This window comes from Staurois parvus, unplaced genomic scaffold, assembly GCF_062004578.1.
Source record: "Staurois parvus isolate SC_StPar_1 unplaced genomic scaffold, SC_StPar_1.0 ptg000682l, whole genome shotgun sequence".
NCBI classification, from domain to species: Eukaryota; Metazoa; Chordata; class Amphibia; order Anura; family Ranidae; genus Staurois; species Staurois parvus.
Window position 1 is genome coordinate 7377916 of NW_028318478.1, and position 26056 is coordinate 7403971.

The following is a 26056-nucleotide window of genomic DNA, read 5'->3' on the forward strand; positions in this document are numbered from 1 at the left end:
AGTGAGTGATTTCATTGTTTTGACTGTCGCATTCTCCTTTATGCACACGCAGTAAAAAACATGCTATCAGTGTACATTATTGCAGCAGTTATGTGTGCTTTTTCACATTAATCTGCATTTATTTTTGTGTCAACACACATTTTTGGCACTCAATTAATTTTAGAGGGAATTCAAGAAAAAAATACACTAAAAAAAATCAGAACTTAAGATCAAATCCACCCCCTCATTTTCCTCCTCACACTTTTTTTTATTATTAATCATTTTATGTAGATCTTAAAGCGGAGCTAAACTCTCTCAATCAACATTAACTATTTGTAATCATTATGCTGCTAGCATTAGCGAATAGATAGGAAGATATATCATATTTACTTGTTTTAATTTTTTTTTAATTTTGCATTTTTTCAGTTGCTTCCTGGTTTCTGGCCTAGGCCAAAATGATGTCATACATCCCTGAAGTCTTCATGGACAATATTATTTCATCTGAAGGAGGGGAGGAGGGGCTTTATCAGCTAAGTACACCCTTCTGCCTGCATGCCTGAGCTAATGTATATGGATTGCAGAAAGTAAATGCTACATCATCTACCCTTAAATCTAGATGGCCATGGTTAGAAATGCTAGGAGGGTGTTATTCAAAGTGATTTCTCAACAAAATAAAGCATGGAGACATAGTCAGATGAGTGAGTTTGCTTTGAATATTAAAAAAAGAAATAAATACGGTAGCTTTTTCTGTTTGTGGTGCTCAGATAGAGTTTAGTTCCCCTTTAAATCCAGAGTCATATGACATTACGAGTCCTTCTTGGTCTTCTTCTCCAGTGGTGTCAGTGAATGGTCATTATTCCTGCACAAAGCTGCACTTGCGTAATGACATGTAAGTATCATTCTTTGCAGCATTACCATGGGCTTACAGGAAGTGGGTTGAATGATGCTGGGTATAATTCAACCCGAAAGAGAAGCTCTATCCAGTCAATGAATGGACACCAATTGAAACTGATGATTGCGGTGAAAGCTGCATCTTTTTTATTTAAATTAAGTGCAGGCAATATATTTTTGTTATTAGTGGAGTGGAGCTTTAATGAGTTCTGTATTTTTCCTTTTATGTTTCCTGCATGTAGAAAAAAGACTTTCGAGAGGCATATCACATGCCAGCTCAGCCATTGTGTCTCTGGCTCGCCTGCATGTGGCCAATGAATGCAGCAGTGATCCCTTTCCCCTAGAGATGCCCATTTATACATTCCAACTACCAGACCTCAGTGTTTACAGCGAGGACTTCAGAGTCTTCATAGAAAGAGATTTAATTGAACAGTCCACAATGGTGGCTTTGGAACAGGCAGGTAAGCAATATGTTTCATCCATTGTCGAAGTATTCAGCTTTTTTATTTTATATAGTATTTATATATTTTATATGCACAAGTGTGAAATATAATCTACTTTGTTTAATATTTTTATATTGCTGCTTTTTGCAAAGAAAACCCCATCTTTCTCTCGTTTTGATAATGTGCTTTTTTTAATTAATTCATTTTGTTTCAAGATTAAATATTTTAGGACAGGAAAACAGACATTGTTTATTTTATCACAGACATAGTACTTGTGTTTTGGTCTTAAAACGAATATATGTTTTTTTCATTAATGTAAATGTACAGTATGTAAAGCACTGTGTAAGGACTTGTTCACACGGGGTGCTTTACTGTGGGCCCTGTGCAGGTTTACCTGGCATAGGGATGCACACGTGTTGCGTGCATCCCCTGTGCTGGCATCCCATTCATTTCTATTGGGAAACATGGCTGCGCAGACACAGCCACTGTGTCCTAATATGACATGTCGGTGAGTATGGGTGCGGGTCCCAAAACGTATGCATTTGGGGATCTGCACCTGCACTCACCCGCACGTCACATTCACTTCTAGAAAATTGAATGAATATTCTTAAAATTATTTTTTTTGTGAGTTCTACTACTATTAGGCAGTGACTAATCTATTCTGTCACTTGTGGCTGAGCTAAAAATTTACATTAAAGCAGAATTCCGCTCAAAATTCGTTCATTATTTGTATCGATTTTTATTGTTACCTGCTCCCACTTCCACAACATTCATCCCTTGCCCCACCCACTCCCCTCCCACAGCATCCCAGGAGACTTCAGGACTATTCACAGAGCAGTGCTCATACATGCGCAGTGGGGAGCCAGCTGTGGTTCTCCGGAAGCCACAGCCGACTCCCATATCCAAGATGGCACCTATGAGCACACGCATCAGTAAGAAGAACAGGTTGCTCAAAAACAGCACTGGACTCTAATTTTTTTTTTTTTTAAGCAGCTACAGCATTTGCAGCTGACAAATAAAAAAAGAAAAAAAAACTGGAAATTCCTCTTTAAATACATTAACAAAAATATGCAAGACCAAGCATGTAAAAATGTGAAAACAACATGGGAAAATTACAAACAATGCAAAAAGAGTAAAAATTTAAGATTATAACCTTACTGAAAATACAGTATACTTTACCTTTGAAAAAATGGTATTTCTCTATTTTGCAACCATGGCATAGTATTATGTTTGTAGCAGAACCTCCGAGAACTTTCTCTTCCTTGAGCTCCTTGCTTAACCTGATAATCTGCAAATACTGTTGCTTGAGGTAAAATGACATCTAACCTATTTGCAATATTGCATCTTTTGGTGACAAATCTCATCTTTTGGGGAATTTGTTTGGTAAGATCACTTTGATGAGGTTCCTGGGTCTTTACACCTGCTATGGTTATTATGGGGGGGTCCCACTTTCCCTGTTTGGATTTTTGATTATTATACATAGAAGAATACAACACGAAGTGTAGAAAGCCCGAGGATGAGCAGGAACACCCAAAACTCAATATTACTGATGACGTGCCACACATCTCTTGACTTTTATATTGTACTGGAAGGGAGCTATAATTCTCCATTTTTTTGAGTTGTGGTCCCTTCAAGGGGCATGATAAGAGACATTTTTGAGTACTCGGGTTATCTCCCATGCAGGATGAGGGGTTCCTGGAGTTGTCTCAGGATTGGTAAGGTCTGAAATTCAAAGACTAGGAGAGACTTTGGGTGGGAAAGTGCCTCCAACCCTGATTACAAGGACTTTGGTCCTGAAAGCATTTGTCTGTGAGGGAGGGCTGAAATGGAAAAAGAAGGAGTCAGCACCTGTCTGTGAGGTGGAGTGGAGCAGTTCACAGCTGAGAGAAAGGCATGAAATGTCTTGCGACTAAGACATTGTTTGCTGAGCTCCTGTGACCTTTCTTGTACTGTAAAGTGGAGGGGAGCCTAAAACTCAGGTGTGGGACTGGTATACTGGTGGTGAGCCACTGTATTTTTTTCAATATACCAGAATATGGACTGTTTACATTTACTTTGCTGAAGAAAACTGTTTTGTTTGCTCAGTTTGAAATAAAAATAGTCTGTTTACGTTTACAGGCAGCTGGCTGGTGATCCCAGGCTTCCCATATTACAATATGTATTATTCACTACATAGATGAATATGAAATATTGAGGGGGAATAATTTGTTTTATTTGATGGTTTTTTTTGGGGGGGGGAAGTTGCATAGTAAGTTAAAGTACATCTGAAAGTACATTCTATAAATACAGAATGGCTTGTATATAGTATATTGAGGCTGATAAAATTTTACCATTAGGTATGCACCACGATGTCTAGTTTCCAGAGATAGAAAAAAAACTGCAGCATTTAAAGTTTGCAGAACAAATACCAGAAAGTGAACATTTCAGAGCATTTACAGTTAAAAAAAGCTATAATAATGTGAATGCAATGAGCTGAATAGCTACTTGGAAATTAAACATCCAAACATCTTGTTATAGCATTGTTTCCACATGGGAACTTTTGTTTTCTACGCCTGTGACAACATTTACTTGTCTCTCTGTTCAGAGAAGTGAGAAGAGAATGACCCAGTACACATGCACGGCTAACCTCTAGAAAACTGGCTCTTTTATGCCTGACCTAGTTTAGTTAACCTTCCGGCGTCCCACTACATTTCATATATCGAGATTTCTTCTTTAATTGGATGCCCCAACTAGGCACATTTTTATATTTCAAGGACGTATGTAAACAGTTATATCACCAACACCACTAGGGACACCAAGACTTACAAAAGTACGCCTGTTCATTAATTGGAAGAATTACATATGAAAGGGAAAAAGTGAGTGTATGGATATGCGAAACTGAAGTGTTTATGTTTTGGTGTATTGAGCGCATTCATTAAAAAGAACATGTATGCCAATTAATAAATGATCTGATTCCTATGAAAAAATGTGAAATTAACTTCATGTGAACCTGTGGGAAAGTTAACTGAACAAATTATCAGACAGCTGACAGCAAGACCTGCCAACAGTACTTTTTGTTTTATCACCCACCAGAAATGTTTGTGCTATACTACATTTTGGTAGGAATAGCCCTTCCCTTGCCAACTTCCAATGCTGAATGCCTAGGCATTCTTTTGCCAGGCCAGATCTTTCCCACATTGGGGGTTGCCTATGGCTAGGCAGACATTCACTTTGGAAAAGTTTATTGGCAAAGGTGCTCTGGGAAGGCTTCAGGTGCAACTGGAGGAACAAATCCTAAACCAAAAAGTATGTACTTGAAAGCTTGTCATACTGTCAACTGTCTGCTATATCTCCTAGCATGCTTGGTTTCTTCTGCCCACAGGCTCACTTTACATCCATACATGATTGAAAATCTGATGATAAAAATAAAACTGTGTATACACAGTATTTATGTTGGAGAGGGGCAGCATCATGGGATCAGAAGTGCTCACTAGTTTGGCAGAGGAGGCAAGAGGTGCCCAACTAAAAACTGTTAACTAGAGATCAGCCTAAAACTGTTACAAAAGGAGGATTGGACTACATACTACATACAGAAGGGACACATCCCTAATCCTGTTTACTAGTGGAGGAAAAGAGTGTCAGTACTGGTCTTAAAGTGGCACCATGGTGTTAGAGAAACTAAGGAGAATGAGTCTCCATGCGCTACCACCCACTAAGAAAATAATTGCGAGCTACTGCAAACACCCTAATGTGTTCCCACAAAAGCAGTCAAAGAAATATATAAATTAGTGCTGCGCTACTCACTCAAAACAAATATACTCAAACTCTTAATACAGGTAAAAAGTAAATAAATCAAATCCCAAATAACCTCCTAATCTTCATAACAACCATGCATAATCATATTAGTGATGAGTAAAAGTAAAAAACTTAATCAAATAAATAATATATTGTAATTTAATTTAGTAAACAGCCAGCTGAGAGCCACTGTAAATGGTGACACTAATGAATTTATGATATGAATAAAACAAAGTGCACATGTATGAAAATAATTTTCAAAAAATAAAATAATTCTTAATAATTCTTAACACCCAGCTGAGCACCTGACAACTACTAAGTGACATTAATAAATTGGTATTGTAAGAGCAATAAATAAAGTCCCAGTATATATTCAAGATAATAAAGTTCAAACAGTCTGTACACCAAAATCTTATGATCTTTATATAAATTCCACAGTGACCTTCTGCTTTATGGCAATCAACACTCGTGTTCCTCAACCTTTCAGCATGCACACTCACTTTATTGGTTGACCTATAGACTGTATAGGTCACATATGCTCTTATCAGATGAATCTCCAGGTAGATTTTTTAGGTGTCTCCACCTGGATTCCTTGTAGTCTCCCTCTAATGGCCCAATGCTCAAAACATAAGGAACAGAGGACATTTTAGAGTGTGGTAAAAAACTTTTAATTAATAAAATTGCAACTAAAAGCTAGTCACGTATTACAATTGTGTTCACAGACCATGCAAGCATGTACAGCAATAAACTTTGGGTGGGTGTAGCAAGATGGCGGCAGCTGTCTGCAACCAGAACAGCACCACCACGCTTCTGTGCTACGCGTTTCATCATGAGTCAGGGATAGGAAGCTGGTGACAGATGACACATTTATATGGGCAACAAACACGGTCAAAATGTAAATCAAAGCATGGCAGCCATTTTGTTGTAGACCGACAAGCACGGTATACATATGACTTTAGTATATAAGTCCACTAAAATCATATATAGATGATTCAATTATGTAAACAATAAAACGATCTATTAAAAGTCGTCACTCTGTGGCCATTTTGATGTGGACCACCTAAATGAAGGCTTAGTGGCCATCTTTTTGTGGATCAGCTATTTTATTATAAACCAGCCAAATAAAAAATCAGCGACCATTTTGTTATAGACTGGCTGTAAAGATGAAATCTAAAACTGGCCACTCCAAAATTATATTAAATATAATAAAAGACCAACTAAAATAAAATTAAATAAAAAGACTGCCATGTAAAAATGGCTATAATATAAAAAAAATAGTGAGTGATCTCCCCTGCCTTAACCTCACCATAAATGTACAAATACAAATGGCTAATGTATACATTCAACGCATACAATTCCCAATGCAGGAAACCTGAAGTAAAATAAACTCCATAAAAGAAAATGATTATGGACACCTAAAATACCTACAGAATCTGACCCCCCTAGTGGAGTAAAACTACACAAGAAACCTATCCTACTAAAAATAAAACCAACTCATGCTAACACCTCCTATGCACTTCGAAAGTCAATAATATAATAATTCAAGTCAGATTCAATACTGTGTCCCAAAGGTGCCATCGTTTGCATATTAAAAAACCATCTTGATTTGGTCTTGCTCAAAGCACGAATCTTATTGCTCCCTCTCCAATGAGGGTGGTATTTCTCAGTACCCCAGAAAATGAAAGAGATGAGATCTTTATCGTGGCATGCAGCAAAATGTTTAGAAACGCTGTGATTAGGAAAGCCCTTTTTGAAATTTTTCATATGCTCTCTCAGTTTGTTCCAAAGCAGTTTCTTCATTCTTCCAATATATTGAAGACCACAGGCACACTGAAGGGCATAAACCACTCCCTCAGTTCTACAAATGTTACAATTTCTAAATTTATACTCAGATCCTATAGTGTGTGAAATAAATGTTCCTCTCTACGTATATAATCCTTTGCTCCCTACGCAGACATAGCAATGCCTATAAATAAAGAAGCCATTTTTATTGAAAACAGCAACTTGTTTCATTCTGGGGGGATCTACCACATGCTCACCTATTCTATCTCTTAAGGTTGGAGCTCTCCTGTATGTACATTTCGGGTGCGTCATTAATACTGCTTTCAGCTGTCTATCTGATCGTAATATTGGCCAGTATTTCTTGAAGATTTTTTCAATCTTTTTATGCTGAGTATTAAAATCTAGAATAATTGCTACTTGGCCCACAACTCATCATATTTATGACTATCTTCAATCAGTTTTTTTCCGGTCTAATTCTCCCACTTCCTCAATTCTTTCTTCAATACATCCTGGATGATATCCTTTATTGATGAAACGCTGGCCAGTCAGTTTGACTTAAAAATAGTAGTAATTTTTGTTCGTACAATAACGCCTTAATTGAATAAATTGACCCTTACGTATAACCAGAAGCCATGGTGGATAGCGTCAACTATCAGAAGGAATATATCCGTTCCTATCAACAGTTTTAAAATAAGTCTTGGTAATCAGTCTTCCTTCCTGTCTGTGGATCTCCAGATACAGAAAATTAATCCTGTTATCATCAAATTCGCACGTGAAACAATTGTTCTTATCATTACAATTCAAACTATTCAGATATGATTCCAAACTTTTCATATCTCCTTCCCATATAATCATTACATCTTCATCTTATATATATAATTTTTATTCAGTATCATTTTATCATTCCTTACTTTTTACTTAAAATTTGTTTTTTGCCACTTTTTTTTTATACCCTTTATATATAATTAAATATGTGTATGCATTATTTTCCTTGATGTATACATTTGTCTGTGCTCCTATGGAGTTTTTCCAGTCTTCTTTATCATGACTTCGGACTGGATATGACGCCGTTAAAATAGCGCCGATACCGGAAGTCAACACAGTGCGCTCCACGTCTCCGGAAATTACGTCACTAAGATGGCTCCTGTTCCACAAGTGACACCAGAATCCAATTTTAGCTTGATTACAAATGGACGTTTCTTGTAGTTGGTTACCAGGTTTGTACACATCTCAGGAGGGATTTTGGTCCACTCTTTACAGATTTTCGCTAAATCCTTAAGGTTTGTTGACTGTTGCTTGGCAACCCGAAGTTTCAGCTCCCGACATAAATTTTCTGTAGGATTAAGGTCTTGAGCCACTTCTTTGTTGCCATGGTGGTATGTTTTGGGTCATTGCGATAACAGCTTTGGGCAAAATATTGAATTTGACTTGAATTGTTTTTTTAGTGACTTTTTAGTGGATAGGGAGCTGTTAGTATGAGTTGGTTTCATTTTTAGTAAGATATGTTTCTTGTGTAGATTCGTTATACACCACTAGGGGGGTTGGATTCTGTAGATATTTTAGGAATCCATAATCATATTAATTTATTGGGTTGATTTTACTTCAGGTTTTGGGAATTGTACGTGTTGAATGTATGAATTAGCCATTTGTATTTGTACATTTATAGTGAGGTTTAGGCAGGGGAGATCACTCACTATTTTTTATGGTATATTTATATTTTACATTTTATTTTAATTGGTCATTTTATTATATTGTATATCATTATGGAGTGGCCGGTTTTATGTTTCATCTTTATAGCCAGTTTATAGTAAAATGGCCAGGAATTTTTAATTGGCTAGTCTATAATAAATTAGCTGATCCACAACAAGATGGCCACCAAGCCTTCATTTAGGTGGTCCACATCAAAATGGCCACTGAGTGCTGACTTATATTATTAATTGTTTTATTGTTTACATGAATTGAATCATCTATATGATTTTAATGGACTTACACACTAAGGTCATCTGTATTCCGTTCTTGTTCATCTACAACAAAATGGCCACCAAGCCTCGATTTACATTTTGCCCATGTTTGTTGCCCATATAAGTGAGGCATCTGTCACCAGCTTCCTATCCCTGAAGAAGTCGCATGCTTCGTGATGCAACGCATAGGACTGAAGCGTGGTGACCTCACTTCCTGTTGCAGATGGCAATTCTGGGTTTTAATATTTTGTAATAAAACTATTATGTTTTATAAAAAGTATGCATGAGTATTTTTTTTTTCTGAGGGCGAAATAGCCTTCTATAAACTGGGAATTTATTTATTACACTCACTATACCCATTTATTAATATCACTTGGTTGTGGTGAGGTGCTCAGCTGGGTGTTTACTAAGAATTATTTTATGCATTTTGTGTTTTGAAAATTATTATGTTCATACATGTGCACTTTATTTTATTCACATCATATATTCATTAGTGTCACCGTTTAGGGTGGCGCTCAACCGGGCGTTTACTGAATTATATGACAGTATATTATTTATATGATCTTAAGTTTTTTACGTTTACACTTATCACAAATATGATTATACTTGGTTGTTATGAAGATTAGGAGGTTCTTTGGGATTTGATTTATTCACTTTTCACCGCATTGAAGTGTGGATACATTTGTTTTGAGTGAGTAGCGCAGCACTAATTTATATATTTATTTGGCACCATGGTGTTGCTGCAGGCACTTGCATAAGTGCCCCAGGAACCGCAAAATTCAAGGCACTTCATCTAAAACATCAGCATTTCACCCCACCCCTATTCCACACTATTAGTGAGAAAGTTAGACCATCACTTTTTTAGACCAATTACAAGGGTTGAAGAAAGCCAAAAACTGTTTTCCTACATCTGGGGTCTCTAAAATATTCAGTATGAAAGCCATATAGTTTATTTTACAAATAGAGTCTAAAAACTTTAATGAAAGAAATAACTTCATATCAGAAGTCCCCCTTCACATCAAAAGCCTCTGCGTCACATCAAAGACTGTCTTCAAATCAGAGTCCCCCTATCACATCAGACGTCCCTCATCATTTCAAAGCCCCCCCTTACATATCTGGGTACCCCCTTACATCATGGTCCCTACTGGAGTTCTACCATACATCAGGGTCTCCTTCAGAGTCTCCCTTCCACATTAGAAGTCCCCCATCATTTCAGAGCCCCCCTCCTTTATCAGAGCCTTCCCTTACATCAGGGACCGTATCAGAAGTGGAGTCCAATAGATTTCAATCCTCGGTCTGTGCACTGAGCCTAAGGATATGCCACTGACCCTAGCCATGGGCTAAATAAAATATCTAACCGGGACGAATGAGGCTGGTGGGCTGTAGTTTGAAGACCCCTGGCCTAGATGAATTTAGAGTTTGCATAACAGAACGCCCTACATTTAGGGCTTCCCAGGGCGCTTTGTTATACAAACTTTTAAGGTCCTGCAGTGACGTTTTTAGTATTCTTGTGCCAGTTCAAACATGTAAAGGTCAGTACAGGTATAGTTTAAGCCAGAGGGACTGTCTGTATTAGTTATTAGTCACAGGGGGCCATCAAGCAAGCAGACTTTGTGGGTTTTTAATAGAACATCTAGAATGCTTTGCACACACAGTGAATACACCTTGTAGCGTACCTTTTTATTTGTTTTTATAAGAATGGGGAAATTGGTATAAGGCAGACTTCAAACTTTCAAAACCAATATACTTTTCACTTATGAGTTTTGGAGGGCTGTCACTGTGCATAACTGTTCTGGCGGAGCAGGCAGGATATCACTGTTCAACAGGTAAAAAGTTTTGGGCATAAAATTAGCTAATCTTACATAATTTTGGGGTGCTGAAAACGAAAATGACCCTAAAAAATGTTGATTGGCTCTAGTTTCCATGATATATTCACCCATCTAATGACGTAAGCCATTCAAAATTATGATGATTTGTTAAGGCAATGGACAAGAATAAAGCAGGTTTCAAGTACCTGATTAGCAAATTTCCAGCACTTAGTGCTGCAAAAATAAATGAAGGAGTCTTTGTTGGGCCACAGATTCGTAAACTTATTCATGATGATGAGTTTCTTTCTCTGTTGCGTGGAAAGGAAAAGGCTGCCTGGACAGCATTTGTATCAGTGACATCAAATTTTCTTGGAAACAATAAAACACCAGACTACAAGAAAGTGGTAGAAAAACTCATCCAGACTTACAGAAATCTGGGTTGCAACATGTCTCTAAAAATTCATTTTCTACATTCGCATCTGGATTTTTTCCCACCAAACTGTGGAGCAGTGAGTGATGAACACGGAGAGCGCTTCCATCAAGACATTGCAGCTATGGAAAGAAGATATCAAGGTAAATGGAGCCCATCAATGCTTGCTGACTATTGCTGGACAGTTGTAAGAGATAGCCCTTTCCTCGAATACAAGAGAAAAGCCAAGAGAAGCAAAACCGACACAAACTGAAGACAAAACTAGTGAGAATCCTAAGTATTAAAATGATTCAACTTAGCTTATGGCTATAATTTTTCTTGGTAATCCTATGCAATATATTATGCCATTTAGGCTTTGTTATGTAGTCAATATCACTTGCTTTATATTTGTGGAAAGACATCTATCTATATAATTATTGTGCATTATGTAGTCATTACGCCTATAGTAGAAAACTTTCCGTTTACAGAAAAACTAGAGCCAATTGACAAATTTCATTGTTATATTTGAACTCAGAATGTGAAATTCATTAAATGGATCCTTTTGTTTCCAAAACTGGCAAAAAATAAAAATTTGTTGAACATCAGAGTGCCAAAGGCACAAGAGGCAGTCCCCATACATGACAGCATTCCCTGGCTGTTACACCTAAGGATGAGCACTAGCTGCTCTCCATTTCATCTCCTTTTATGTAAAGCATTGCAGTTCTCACCAGTGAGTCTTTAAGGTGCCCGGTTTCCAGCAGATAAACTCCAGTTAGTCAGTAAGTTAAAGTGTTACTAAACCCACAACAGTAAAATCAGTCTGTATATGCAGTAAGGCATGCTTGTTATACTCACTGTGGAACCTAAGGGGTTAATCCTCTGCATTGTGTAAAAAGGGCGTTTGATCCTGTTTTCTCTGCCCCTCCTCTTACTCCTGATAAGACAGACTTGGTCACATGCTCAGTTTAGTGTGTATTACTAGAGAGGTTTTTTTTTTTTCTTCGGAGAGTGCATGTGATCAGCACAGGGCCAATCAGCACTGTGCAGACAGAAGGTCAGGGGTTTTGCATCCTCCTAGAGCTTTAACCAGTGCCCTGCTGAATGCTGACAGAAGTCACAAGACTGCTCTAACTGCTGATGAGATTCGGTATTTAGCAGTTTATATTTACTAAAATAATAGCATTTTCATGTTTTGTGTACTGTGGGAGACCAGATAGAGTGAATGCAGGGTCCTGGGAGACCAGATATAGTGAATGCAGGGTCCTGGGAGACCAAATATAGTGAATGCAGGGTCCTGGGTTTAGTAACACTTTAAGGTCATAGAATAAGGAAATTCAGCTAAAATCTTATTGCCTTGCTACCAGGGGCAGACTGACAACTCATGGGTCCCCCGGGCAATAGGGGATCATGGGGCCCCTGTGTCCTTGCCCAAACTCAAAAAAGCCTATGAAAAAGGTACCTGGGGCATCTCATGGGGCCCCCTACTGACCCAGGGCCCCGGGCGGTGCCCGAGTTTCCAAATGGTCAGTCCGCCCCTGCTTGCTACTTTACAAGGATCACTTACAGTGGTTGTAAGCCCTCACATATACCCAGTGAAGTGGCTGGCCTCAGGTAATACACAGAGATGAAGCAAATCATCCTACATACGGTATGTTGTACCTGTTTATCTGCAGTCATCTGTTCCATATATCCATTCAAAGTGCAGAATTTACACAGGATCTCTGGGCTATGGAAAAGCAAAGGGTGGGGAGTTGAAGTTACATCAGTGAGGAGAGCGCTGAGAGCTTATTGGATTGAAGGGACACAGTACACAGGAACAGATTTGAGGCTATCACAGTCTGTGCCCTCCGCGTCACGTTTTTTTCTTCTTGGTGTCAGATAAACTCAACTCTGCCACTAGCAGAGGAATGAGGCAACAGACAGAAATGTCACTTAGTACTCTGAATTAAGACAAACATACACTATAGATGGATATGCTTTGTTCATATTTCATGTCTGGGGTTTATAACCACTTTAAATAGTTACCTGAGTGGGGCTAGAATCCCCTGTGGAAGGTGCAGGGTAAGGGAGGGGGAGTCTTACCCACAATTACCATTACTAGTGTGATAGATTGAGGAAACAGAGTGTTGGGTATATATAAAGCTACCAATGACATAATTTTGCTCTGAATCAGGTAAATAATAATGAACACCAAGGCTAATGCCACCTGCGTTTCTCTTCAGCTGTCTGTACAGTAATGAGAGAGTCCAGTAATTAATTTGGCAGTAACCAGACTCGTGAAACATTGTCTTTTTATTCCAACCCATGAGCATTATTGAGGTAGAAAATCACAATAACATATGTATTATCTCTACAGAGAACAGTGAGAATTTGGATGCACATTTCTACCCCAAAGATTGTTTACTAGTCTCCCAGGATAACCTCCAACTTTTATTTCTATCCCTCAAAAGGCACATGGCAGATAATACAGGTGAAACTCGAAAAATTAGAATATCATGCAAAAGTTCATTTATTTCAGTAATGCAACTTAAAAGGTGAAATTAATATATGAGATAGACTCATTACATGCAAAGCAAGATAGTTCAAGCCGTGATTTGTCATAATTGTGATGATTATGGCTTACAGCTCATGCAAACCCCAAATCCACAATCTCAGAAAATTAGAATATTACATGCAATCAATAAAACAAGGATTGTACATAGAACAATATTGGATCTCTGAAAAGTATAAGAATGCATATGTACTCAGTACTTGGTTTGGGCCCCTTTTGCAGCAATTACTGCCTCAATGCGGCGTGGCATGGAAGATATCAGCCTGTGGCATTGCTGAGGTGTTATGGAAGACCAGGATGCTTCAATAGCGGCCTTCAGCTCTTCTGCATTGTTCGGTCTAATGTCTCTCATCTTTCTCTTGGCAATGACTCATAGATTTTATATGGGGTGCAGGTCAGGCGAGTTTGCTGGCCAATCAAGCACAGTAATCCCACGGTCATTGAACCAGGTTTTGGTGCTTTTGGCAGTGTGGGCAGGTGGCAAGTCCTGCTGGAAAATAAAGTCAGCATCCCCATAATGCTCGTCTGCGGAAGGAAGCATGAAGTGCTCCAAAATCTCCTGTTAGACGGCTGCGTTGACTCTGGACTTAATGAAGCACAGTGGACCAACACCAGCAGATGACATGGCTCCCCAAATCAACACAGACTGTGGAAACTTCACACTGGACTTCAAGCATCTTGCAGTGTGTGCCTCTCCATTCTTCCTCCATACTCTGGGTCCTTGGTTTCCAAATGAGATGCAAAAGTTGCTCTCATCAGAAAAGAGGACTTTGGACCACTGAGCAACAGACCAGGTCTGTTTTTCTTTAGCCCAGGTAAGACGCTTCTGATGTTTGTTGTTCAGGAGCGGCTTGACAAGAGGAATACGACATTTGAAGTCCATGTCCAGGATCCGTCTGTGTGTGGTGGCTCTTAATGCACTGACTCCAGCCTCAGTCCACTCCTTGTGAAAGTCCACAACCTTTTCCTGACAATCCTCTCCAGGCTGTGGTCATCCCTGCTGCTTGTGCACCTTTTTCTTCCACACATTTCCCTTCCACATAACTTTCTATTAATGTGCTTTGATACAGCACTTTGGGAACATCCAACTTCTTTTGCAATTACCTTTTGAGGCTTTCCCTCCTTATGGAGGGTGTCAATGATGGTTTTCTGCACAACTGTCAGGTCAGCAGTCTTTCCCATGATTGTGATTCCTACTGAACCAGACTGAGAGACCATTTCAAGGCTCGGGAACCCTTTGCAGGTGTTATGGCTTAATTAGCTGATTAGAGTGGGACACTTTGAGCCGAGAATATTGCACCTTTTCACAATATTCTAATTTTCTGAGATTGTGGATTTGGGGTTTTCATGAGCTGTAAGCCATAATCATCACAATTATGACAAATCACGGCTTGAACTATCTTGCTTTGCATGTAATGAGTCTATCTCATATATTAGTTTCACCTTTTAAGTTGCATTACTGAAATAAATGAACTTTTGCACGATATTCTACTTTTTCGAGTTTCACCTGTATATGATTGGGTGCTCTGGGTAGCAGATTCTTTTTTTTTTTTAAGTAGGATTCCACTTACAATTCTATTTCAATCTGAAGCCTGTGGAATTTTCTACAAATATTTTTAAAAATGCAGTATGGCAGCCTAAAATAATTCTATACACAGAATGCCTAGTGGAAACATCATTTCCTGCTTGTGTGATTGGCTCACAGATTTTGGCAGAAGTCTGCACTAAGATACAAGCAACATTTTTGGCATCCCCTGCAATAGGAATTTCAATTTTGGTGAGTTACTTGCCAAGAGTTAATTTATTTTAAAGGGAATAGTTTTGTAAAGGTAAGCCTTGCACCACATCCCAACTTGACAGTAGAACAATACACAAAACAGAAGAAGTTGGACTTTTATCTGTGCTGTAATTTAATAAATTACACAACTAAAGATATTAGATTAAAAAAAATATATTTTGTGTACAAAAAGTTAAAACCATCCTAAAAACATTAATAAATAAATAACATGCCTGATGATATCCTAGAAAGAACATAAGTCTCACCCTGTATACACTACCCCTAAACAGACTAGAACCAATTGTCTGTGTATTATGCACTCTCCACAGAATATGTAAATTCACACAAAATGACAATCTTCAGCATATGGAGGCTGTAGTTCTGTGGGATGTAAAAGTGGTCTCAACGTGTTTTGCGGTTGATTGCTGCCTCAGAAGTCCTCAGGGTGAATAGTACATGAAAAGGTAAAAATGCTATAGGATTCAGGACTCAAAGCAAGGAGCCATCTCTTTATTGGTGGGGAAATCAAAGAAAACATAAATTTGCCAGATGGTAATTTCCCAAATGCCAATGATGGAACCCTGATTTACAAATGCAGAATCTTGTACTAAGCCACAGGGAACGATATGCACCACTATGTACACAGAGAGGCATATCATCTATGTGCACATAGTGGTGCGTGTTGTTCTCTGTAGTCCCCACTCCACAGCTAACATGCACAAGGGGGCAGGGTTACTTGTTGCATCAATGACATTATATGGGCACATGGTCATATTAGGTCAATGATGTCATGAGCATCCCCACCTGTTTGTATATGTGCAGCTGCACAGCAAGGAATCTCCTGCCCACAGCTCATTGCCCCAGCAATTACAGATAATTTCTGGGTTCAGGCAATCTTGGGTTTGAACCAAACTCAAGCTCATCCCTAGTGCATTGTGCGTTACTGCAACAAGCTGATGTGTAATGTTTATGTGCAGACAAAAGACTTGTCCTTTGATCTGCATATAATATTTACCTTCTGTAGTTTCCAGACTGGCAAAGCTGGCTAGACACGCATTGAGTTCCAGCCAATACTTGCCTAATTGGCCAAAATTTGCTCCATCTTTCAAGGTTGCCAAAGTAGCCAGGTAGAAAATTCTCATCTGAACAGCACCTGCATCAAGTCACTGCAGTCACCGTTTATTGTAAGTGAGGGGAATCAAGTGATTATTTATCATAATGTTAATGAAAACCTGGCTTTGTTAAACAAGCTCGCTTGATCATTTTGACTAACCAGTCATAATGAGCTTTGCCCACTTTAGATAATACACACTCTTATTATACTCCTATGGACCACCCTCCTGTTTGCAATGGACTGAAAGGTGGTGACTCTAGCTATGTAGTTCTCATGCTAATGTTCGACCTACAAAGACCTCTTAAGCATTTCAGTTTCTACAAATCCAGACCCTTTTATTGTGTGCTCAGCTGGTAGAGCTTCTTTGGAATTCTTCTGATACAAAAAAAGCTGAGGAATGGTGACATAACTTGCAGTCATGAGGCTGCTAGTAATGGCACAATTGAGCAGAGCATTGGGTGGGTCAGTCATTTCTAGCGGGGGGGGGGGGGGGGATATGCTTTGCCATTTGATTTTTAAGGTAGAAAATTGTGTTAAAGATTTAGACCTATACATCTAGAAAGGTCTGCTTTCCTGAAAGTATTTAGCAATGTAATTACTAGAAATATTCTGTCTGAAATGCTAGCCTGTATTGTATTCAAGTAAATGTTTCCTGGGAGAATTATGGAGGCTGCCATTGCTGACCTCCTTCTTAAAATGATTTTACCTAATTATTTTGCTCATCCCCTGACTTCAGTACTTGCATTCCAAGTATGCAAGTCTGGAAAGTCGGAGTTGTCGTGAACGTGCGCACCAGAAGCAGGACGCAGCCTCCGTTTTGTTAAGAATCTCCATTTTCTCCCCTCATACTTTCCCCCTCCCTCTCTGAGAGGCACAGTGACATATGGCAGTGTGTGTGTGTGTGTGTTGGGAGTGTCACAGGAGGCCAGAGCCCAGCAGGGGGCTAGGAGCTATAAAATCTCCAAGGGAGCTGGGGCCTCACTGTCCAAAGAACCTGTGCCATTTAACACTTCGTAAAAAGATAACGCAGCAGAAAAGAAGAACTCGTGAACCATTCAGTGTAGAATTTCATAATTCATATCTAATCAATCCTCAGACGTGTCTGCATAATAATCTACCCGCAGGTGGAGTGTCACTTATGCATATAGAAAGTTATAAACCAAAATATGAGTTAGGAGAGATTTTGCCTCTAGCTGAGGTATCCGCCCAGACCACCCCTCCCTAAATGAGGCATTGGTCCTTGGCTTTAGAGACACCCCCTGCTGGGGGACTACAAAATGGGCTGTCAGGCCCTAGAGATCTAAGTTGAAGAACTCTCCCATTTTAACATCAATACCACCTGGGGAGACCCGTACCCTTTCGCTCTTAAACTTGATCTGCTAACCCAGGACTTTGGCAAGTACTTTAACCCTTTAACCTCTCCCTGTTATCTCTTTGCTGTGCTGTTGTCCTCTGTACATTTATATATATATTGGTTACATCTTTTTCCTGTAAAGATTTTTATTGCACCCCTTTTTGACTTTTCAGTAATAAATCTTTCCTTCTGAAAGTGTTGAACTGTTTCTATAGCTCTTAATTGCAGTTTACGAATTCCTGCCTCTAAGAGAGACGCTACTGTGTTTGTTTAACCCTCTGTATAACCGGCCTGATTACCTCAACCATTATAGTGTTATTGCGGATATTGCCGAATTTCCTCTTTCGTTGTACAAAAAGGAGGTGGTGGCAGTGTGAAGGGTTAATTGCGTAATTAACCTGACCCAGTAACAATCGCTCAGGCTGCCGGGACATCGATTGTGGTCCATTAGCTGGAAAATCGTTGTGCAGGGTGCGGCTGGGTGTGGCATTGACGCACGTGACATCGCGGTTTCAGATTGGTCTATCCTTCGGTCACGAGTTTGGTGAGAAGGTCAGGGGTCTGACACCGCGTCCATCACATATTGGTGACAGCGATTGTGGGATCGTCACATATTGGTCGCAGCGATCCTGCGTCCGTCACAGGAGTAAATTCAGAAATCCCGATCTGTTTGCGGCTCAAAATACTGAAGTTGAGTCTGTATGACAATTAGACTACTAGATTTTGCAAAACGAGACGTCAGCCATTACAGCCTGCATACTTATTTCAGGAATAGGTTAATTTGGAGCCCATTGGATTTAAAAAAACATATTTCACAATACAGAGAACATGCAGTATGGATTTTCAATGGTCCATGTTACTATAAGCAGTGCTATCTATACCCACCCATAGGGAAGCGGCCCAAGATTCTACATACATAGCTGTCTGTCGTTTGTCCTTAAAGTATAACTTCAGGAGTGAAGCTTTTGCAAATCTACATTGGCTCAATGTAAGTATCCATATCTGATCTGGCAAACATTATTTAACAAATTGGTGAAAGCAGAACTCCAGGAATTACATTTCCTGCAAACTTATATTGGTCCCGCTTCGCTTGATGTAAGCATTTATATATGATATCTAGAGGGCCGTTGGGGATGCTGAAAATCATTGTAGTAGTCTGCGCTACATACAGTGATATTCATGATCTTCTGGTTGCTGCTCCAACAGCTTCTCCTCTGCACACTACACAATTTTTTCAGTTAATACAAGGCGTTCTCTGATTGGATGTTCTCTGCATGGCAGCAGTCACAGTTGAGTTACCCCCTGTGTGTGTGCTGAGGGGAAGCCGCTAGAGCAGCAGCCGGAAGATCATGACCATTTCTTTAGTGTGGATTGCAACAGTGATTTTCAGCATCTGCAATGACCCTCCAGATTCCAGATTTAAATACTTACATCGAGCGAAGTGGGACCAATATAAGTTTGCAGGAAATGTAATTCTTGCAGTTCTGCTTTAACCAATTTGTTAAATAATGTTTGCCAGATCAAATATGGATGCTTACATTGAGCCAATGTAGATTTCCAAAAGCTTCACTCCCGGAGTTTGCAGAAAAGTTTATTCGTGGAGTTATGCTTTAAACACTTTGTTATATAATGTTTGCTTTAAAGATAACTCTTTTCTTGAATAAGGGCTCGTTCACACTTGACTGTTTTTCCAACTCTTGCCAAACGCCCCTATAGCGTTTGACAAGCATTGGTCCAGTGTTTGTGGGGTGTTTTTAATGCTTCGCAAACGCCGCATGCGCGGTTTAGCGGGAGTTGCTAGGCGTTTGCCAAGCATTAAAAACGCCCCACAAATGCCTATAATGAAGTTTGAATGGTTTTACCAGTCCACAAACGCCTCATTGTGGAGCAGCACCATAGACTTGAATAAGAGGCTTCAACTCCTCCTGACTTGACCAGAGGCGTCCGTTTTGCCACGACGCTATCGCTCCCGTTTGAACAGCACTATGTGCTGCAATATGCAGAATTTTCCCCATCGTTTGGGAAACGGTAAAAGTGCTTCCCAAATGCCTGTCTGCCACTTGCTAACAAGGCTAGTGTGAACGTAGCCTAAGAACGCCACATGGTTAGGTGCAAATCCAGGTCTAGAAATGATTTGTGGTTAAACCGTACCACAATCAGTATCCTGGGCACTCCATCTCTTCCTCAGTTGAGAAAGCAAATCACAGAGAAATCCAACAATATTTTGTATTTCTTGAACCTAAGAATCACATGCCTGGGCAGCAAAGGTATTGATTGCTTCCTTCCACTTCAGGAATTATAAATGGATTTAAATGTAGACCAGATTATAGGAAACAATTTGTATCCAGGGCTTTGTAAGTTTTATAGCAGGTCTTTACCTTAACCACACAGAAAGAAATGACTTATTGATCTGTACGCAGTCCCAGTACAACCCAACAGCACACTGCATGCAGAGCACACGAGACAAAGAAACGTGATGATGTGCAGAGGACAGTAAAGCTGGCCATACATTGGCAGAATTTTGTTTAAGGAGTGATCCATTTTTTTGATGGTTAATGGGGTCAAATCAATATTTGTTTTTGACTATAGTTTTGAGAATTTTTTTTTTGAGCAGAATGGAACATTTTTCTCAAAGAAACAAAATTCTAACTGTAAATGTGATTTTCATTCACAAACAAATCACAAATATTGTAATGAAACCTGTTAAATACGTCTGGGATTCCATTCAAATAGCAGGTCTAGATGAAATTTGACAAACATCTTTTCTATGAGCATCAAATGAAGATCTAATCATGTATGATCAGCTGAACCCTTAGCAACCAATCAGATTTCAGTTTATTGCAGGCTTAGCATTTAAAGATATATCACTATGGACAGTAATACACAGATAGGGATGCACAATATTTAATTGTCATACATACTACCAAAGAAATCAGTTGAATACATATAGGAAAGCATAGTCACAGTTCTTAAGGAGATTCTATATCCAACAGAAAACAAAAGCAGCTTCAGGTATAAAGTGCAGACACCTAGAGGTACTTGCCGCAACCTGAAAAACATGTAGTTACGAGTAAACGATGAGCCATCCTATCAGCGAAGGCTCTGCCACTTCCTTATAACATGAAGGCATGATAGCTCCTTCCTGCCTCCTGCACATTCCTGTTGACCACTGGCAACTTTTTGTGTTGGGCCAAAAGAATGTGGGGAAGTAGGACTTGCTCTGAAACTACCCAGAGGTATCAGCACTTTCATACCTCCCAACAGTACCGGATTGGGTGAGACTTTCCCACATTTTCACCTTTTTGTTCCATGATCCCGGTGTACAAGGGCTTTGTCACGCAATACTTTATCTATTCTTTATGTACTAACTTCCAGCCGAGTAGGACCTGCAGTAGTGTGAACAGTGTGCACATCTAGAACAGACAGGGATTGGCGGGAAGGCCAGCGGGGCTTGCAGCCGCAATGAGTGAGAGCGTGCAGCTGTGTACTCCAACCTGTGATGTCGGGGATGGGTGGGGCCGATATGCATTTCTGGCCTTCCGCCCCCTTTGTTAAGCAAGCACTGCATAGACAAACAGCCAGCATTTATACATTGCTGGCTAGGGAATTTATACATTTATTTATACATTGCTGGCGGTGTATATTAAACCTGAATTATACACCGCTGCGGGTGCACATGCAGTAGTTCCAATTGGTCCTGCCCCTTGTGACCTTTTTCCTGGTTGGCACTGTATAAATGCCGGCTGTTTCCCTATGCCTTTAAAATGGGGTGGAGTCCCTGAAAAGCCCCTCTCATCCCCGACATCACAGGTTGGACCTGACAGTTGCACTCTCTCTCATTGGTGTCTTTGCAGTTTAACTTCTAAACCTTACACTATGTACGGAACGCATTCCTGAATCCTGCACTCTGTATGAAATGCATTCCTGAATCCTGCACTCTGTATAAAATGCATTCCTGAATCCTGCACTCTGTATGAAATGCATTCCTGAATCCTGCACTCTGTATAAAATGCATTCCTGAATCCTGCACTCTGTATGAAACGCATTCCTGAATCCTGCACTCTGTATAAAACGCAATCCTGAATCCTGCACTCTGTATGACATGCATTCCTGAATCCTGCACTCTGTATGAAATGCAATCCTGAATCCTGCACTCTGTATGAAATGCAATCCTGAATCCTGCACTCTGTATAAAACGCAATCCTGAATCCTGCACTCTGTATAAAACGCACTTTTGAATCCTGCACTCTGTATAAAATGCATTCCTGAATCCTGCACTCTGTATAAAACACACTCCTGAATCCTGCACTCTGTATAAAACGCACTCCTGAATCCTGCACTCTGTATAAAACGCATTCCTGAATCCTGCACTCTGTATAAAACGCAATCCTGAATCCTGCACTCTGTATGAAATGCAATCCTGAATCCTGCACTCTGTATAAAATGCAATCCTGAATCCTGCACTCTGTATAAAATGCAATCCTGAATCCTGCACTCTGTATGAAATGCAATCCTGAATCCTGCACTCTGTATAAAATGCAATCCTGAATCCTGCACACTGTATAAAATACAATCCTGAATTCTGCACACTGTATAAAACGCAATCCTGAATCCTGCACTCTGTATAAAACGCATTCCTGAATCCTGCACTCTGTATAAAACGCATTCCTGAATCCTGCACTCTGTATAAAACGCACTCCTGAATCCTGCACTCTCTATGAAATGCATTCTTGAATCCTGCACTCTGTATAAAACGTAATCCTGAATCCTGCACTCTGTATGAAACGCACTCCAGAAACCTAAACTCTGTGCATGATGCATTCCTCAATCCTGCACTCTGTATGAAACACATTCCTGAATACTTCCACACTTTGTGTAATGCACTCTTCCACAGTTTGTGCAAAACCATTTGTAATGGAGGCTTTTTATTATTTTTTTTAACTGATTGTGCTGGGGTTTGTGTGTACAAGACTCTTGCTTGTGGCACAGCAATCAAAGCACATTTTATAGGTTCAAGGAAGCTCAGATTTTGTTTAACCATGTCCATTAGGCCCTTCCCACTGTTAACCATTTGGCCACACCCATTTTTGCCACAGCACGCTACGCATGCCACAGGTCACTTCTTCCCTCAAGTGTCCCTCATTCTGAAGTTTAGAAGTTGGGAGGTATGACTTTGCCTGATAGAAGACCCCTGTATTCAGGTCTTTAGAGACTGGTAGAGGTATGTGCAGGCACCTCTAGGTAACTGAACTTTATACCTGGAGCACTTTTTTGTTTTGGCAGTATGCCTTTAAAAAAATGTCCCATGCCAGAGTCAAAAAATCCTTCCCGCTAGTTTTGGTAACTGTACCAAATCAGATTCAGGTCGTTCTTTAGGAGGGGTGGGCCCCCTCCAGGCAAACCCGCCCTAATCTATCTACTGCTCCATGTGCTCCAACTTTGGAGAACTTTGAAAATTACAGCATTAGAATCACAGTACACAGTGGAGCCTTGACGTAGGCACTGCAGCTTACACATATCTTTGCAAATGCATGCAAACAAAGCCCTCTGTTTTTAACATGAATTGTTAAGACTGGGTTAATTTGTTTTTTTTACAGGCTAGCTGGTATGTGTTCTAGGAAATCTTTGTGATACAAAGGGGTGCTATGGCTACACTAATTTCAAAAAGAATTACCTCCAGATAAATGATAAGAAAACTGAAGGTAATTAAGACATCTGTAAGTTGGCATACAGAGACAGGCAGAGTGATTATCTCTGTACACTTTGTAGCAGAATGGCATGTTTGCCACCTCTACCCTCTCCACCTGTTACTGGTTGCCAAGGATGCTGTTGGTTTCACAGACACCAGGCTCCTAGCAACCAGTGATGCTGACAATGGGTAGAGCCTGATGAGGAACCTGAGGGACTAGTTCCCAATCAGGTCCACTCCTCTTGTGAATGACAAATGGCAGTGGGCAGATTCTATAGCCAATAGCAAGATGTCTGTTTACTTTAAAATCCACATACTGTCTACTGTTAATCACAACCTGATGGGGAAATAGTGGGAATAGAGGGAAATAGTTGATTTACTAAAACTGGAGAGTGCAAAATCTGGTGCAGCTCTGCATAGAAACCAATCGGCTTCCAGGTTTTATTGACAAAGCTAAATTGAACAAGCTGAAGTTAGAAGCTGATTGGCACCATGCACAGCTGTACCAGATTTTGCACTCTTGTGTCTTAGCAAATCAACCCCAGTGTCTCTTAATCCCCATCAGGCTCCATCCATCCAGCTACAAAACTCCTCAGCCACTGCGCTGAGTGTGTAATAGGTGCAAAAGTGGGAGGGAGCTCAGCTGCACTGAGGATAGAGTGGTTGTATGGACACTCCAGCCTTGTTGCACCTTCCAACTTATTAAAATGTTTTCACTTATACACTACAACGTAACAAAAAAACAAAACTTGTTCCACAAATCAAGTACAGTATACAAAAGAGCGTGATATAGAAAAGACATATTACCTTTATTAACCTCACAGAGTAACTTCACTTTTGTTGAGAAAAAAATAACAACCCCTTCTTTGGGTATAAACTGCTCAAAAAAATTAAAAGAACACTTTTTAATCAGAGTATAGCATCGTCAATTAAACTCCTAGGATATTGATCTGGTCAGTTAAGTAGCAGAGGGGGTTGTTAACCAGTGTCAGCTGCTTTGGTGTTAATGAAATTGACAACAGGTGTCTTAGATGGGCAACAATGAAATGACCCCCAAAACTGAAATGGTTTTACAGGTGGAGGCCACTGACATTTTTTTCCATATTTCTGACTATTTTTAATTAGTTTTGCATTTGACTAGGGTCAGTTTCACTACTGGTAGCATGAGACGAAACCTGGACCCTACAGAGGTTGCACAGGCAGTCCAACTCCTCCAGGATGGCACATCAATACATGCCATTGCCAGAAGGTTTGCTGTGTCTCCCAGCACAGTCTCATGAGCGTGGAGAAGATTCCAGGAGACAGGCAGAGCTGGACAGGATCGTAGAAGGTCCTTAACCCATCAGCAGGGCCGGTATTTGCTCCTTTGTGCAAGGAGGAACAGAATGAGCACTGCTAGAGCCCTACAAAATTACCACCAGCAGGCCACTGGTGTGAATGTCTCTGACCAAACAATCAGAAACAGACTTCATGAGGGTGGTCTGAGGGCCTGACATTCTCTAGCAGGCCCTTTGCTCACTGCCACCATAGAGCTTGATTGTAATTTTTCATTGAATACCAGAATTGGCAGGTCTCCCACGGGCGCCCTGTGCTTTTCAGAGATGAGAGCAGGTTCACCCTGACAGACGTGAAAGGGTCTGGGGAAGCCATGGAGAACATTCTGCTGCCTGTAACATCAGTGATGGTCTGGGGAGGCATATCCTACAAACCTCTACAGGCTAGACTATGGAACCCTGACTGCCATTAGTTATCGGGATGAAATCCTTGGACCCAATGCTCACCTGACCTAAATCCAATAGAACCCCTCTGAGATATCATGTTTCGGTCCATCCGACACTGCCAGGTTGCACCTCAGACTGTCCAGGAGCACACTGATGCCCTTGTCCAGATCTGGGAGGAAATACCCCAGGACACCATCCATCATCTCATTAGGAGCATGCCCCAATGTTGTCAGGCATGCATACAAGCACATGGGGGCCAAACAAACTACTGAGTACCATTTTGAGTTGCTGCAATGACATTTCAGCAAAATGGACTAAGCTGCTGAATCATTTTTTCATTTTGATTTTCGAGGTGTCTTTGAATTCAGTCCTCTGTAGGTGATAATTTTCATTTCCATCAAACGATGGGGCATCCTTGTGTTCCTAACATATTACCCAGTCCATATCAGTATAGATATGCAGCATGATATTTTTCCCCATTGAGATCTGTTGTGTTTTCAAAGAGTTCCTTTAATTTTTTTGAGCAGTGTATTAATGCCAAAGTGAATCTGAGTGTGAGTGAATTTTTCATTATAAATAAGCTCATGCCCTTGCAGTGTTCTAATTAGGAAAGTTGCAATGTCTGCATCCCTTTAGAAGTAATTAACCCTTTAAGTGTAGCTCATGAAAAAAATAATTTTTTGTTGCAGAAGATGCCCAAAAGCTGACTTGTATCTTGGTGCAGACTTCTAAGAAAATTAGTGAGCCAATCACACAAGTAGGAAATTGTATTTTTGGGTGTGTGTGTGTACAGAAGGCCTGTA

The 26056-nt window shown here is 40.0% G+C and overlaps 1 protein-coding gene across 2 annotated transcripts in view; it reads left to right on the plus strand.

Moving 5' to 3' along the window:
• Positions 1–26056, plus strand: part of OTUD7A (OTU deubiquitinase 7A) — a 336988-nt gene that overhangs the window by 245195 nt on the left and 65737 nt on the right. For both annotated transcript variants that reach the window (XM_089652433.1, XM_089652435.1), the window contains one exon: positions 1113–1331. In XM_089652433.1, coding sequence (XP_089508559.1) covers positions 1113–1331 — 219 coding nt within the window. The remainder of the gene's footprint in view (positions 1–1112; positions 1332–26056) is intronic.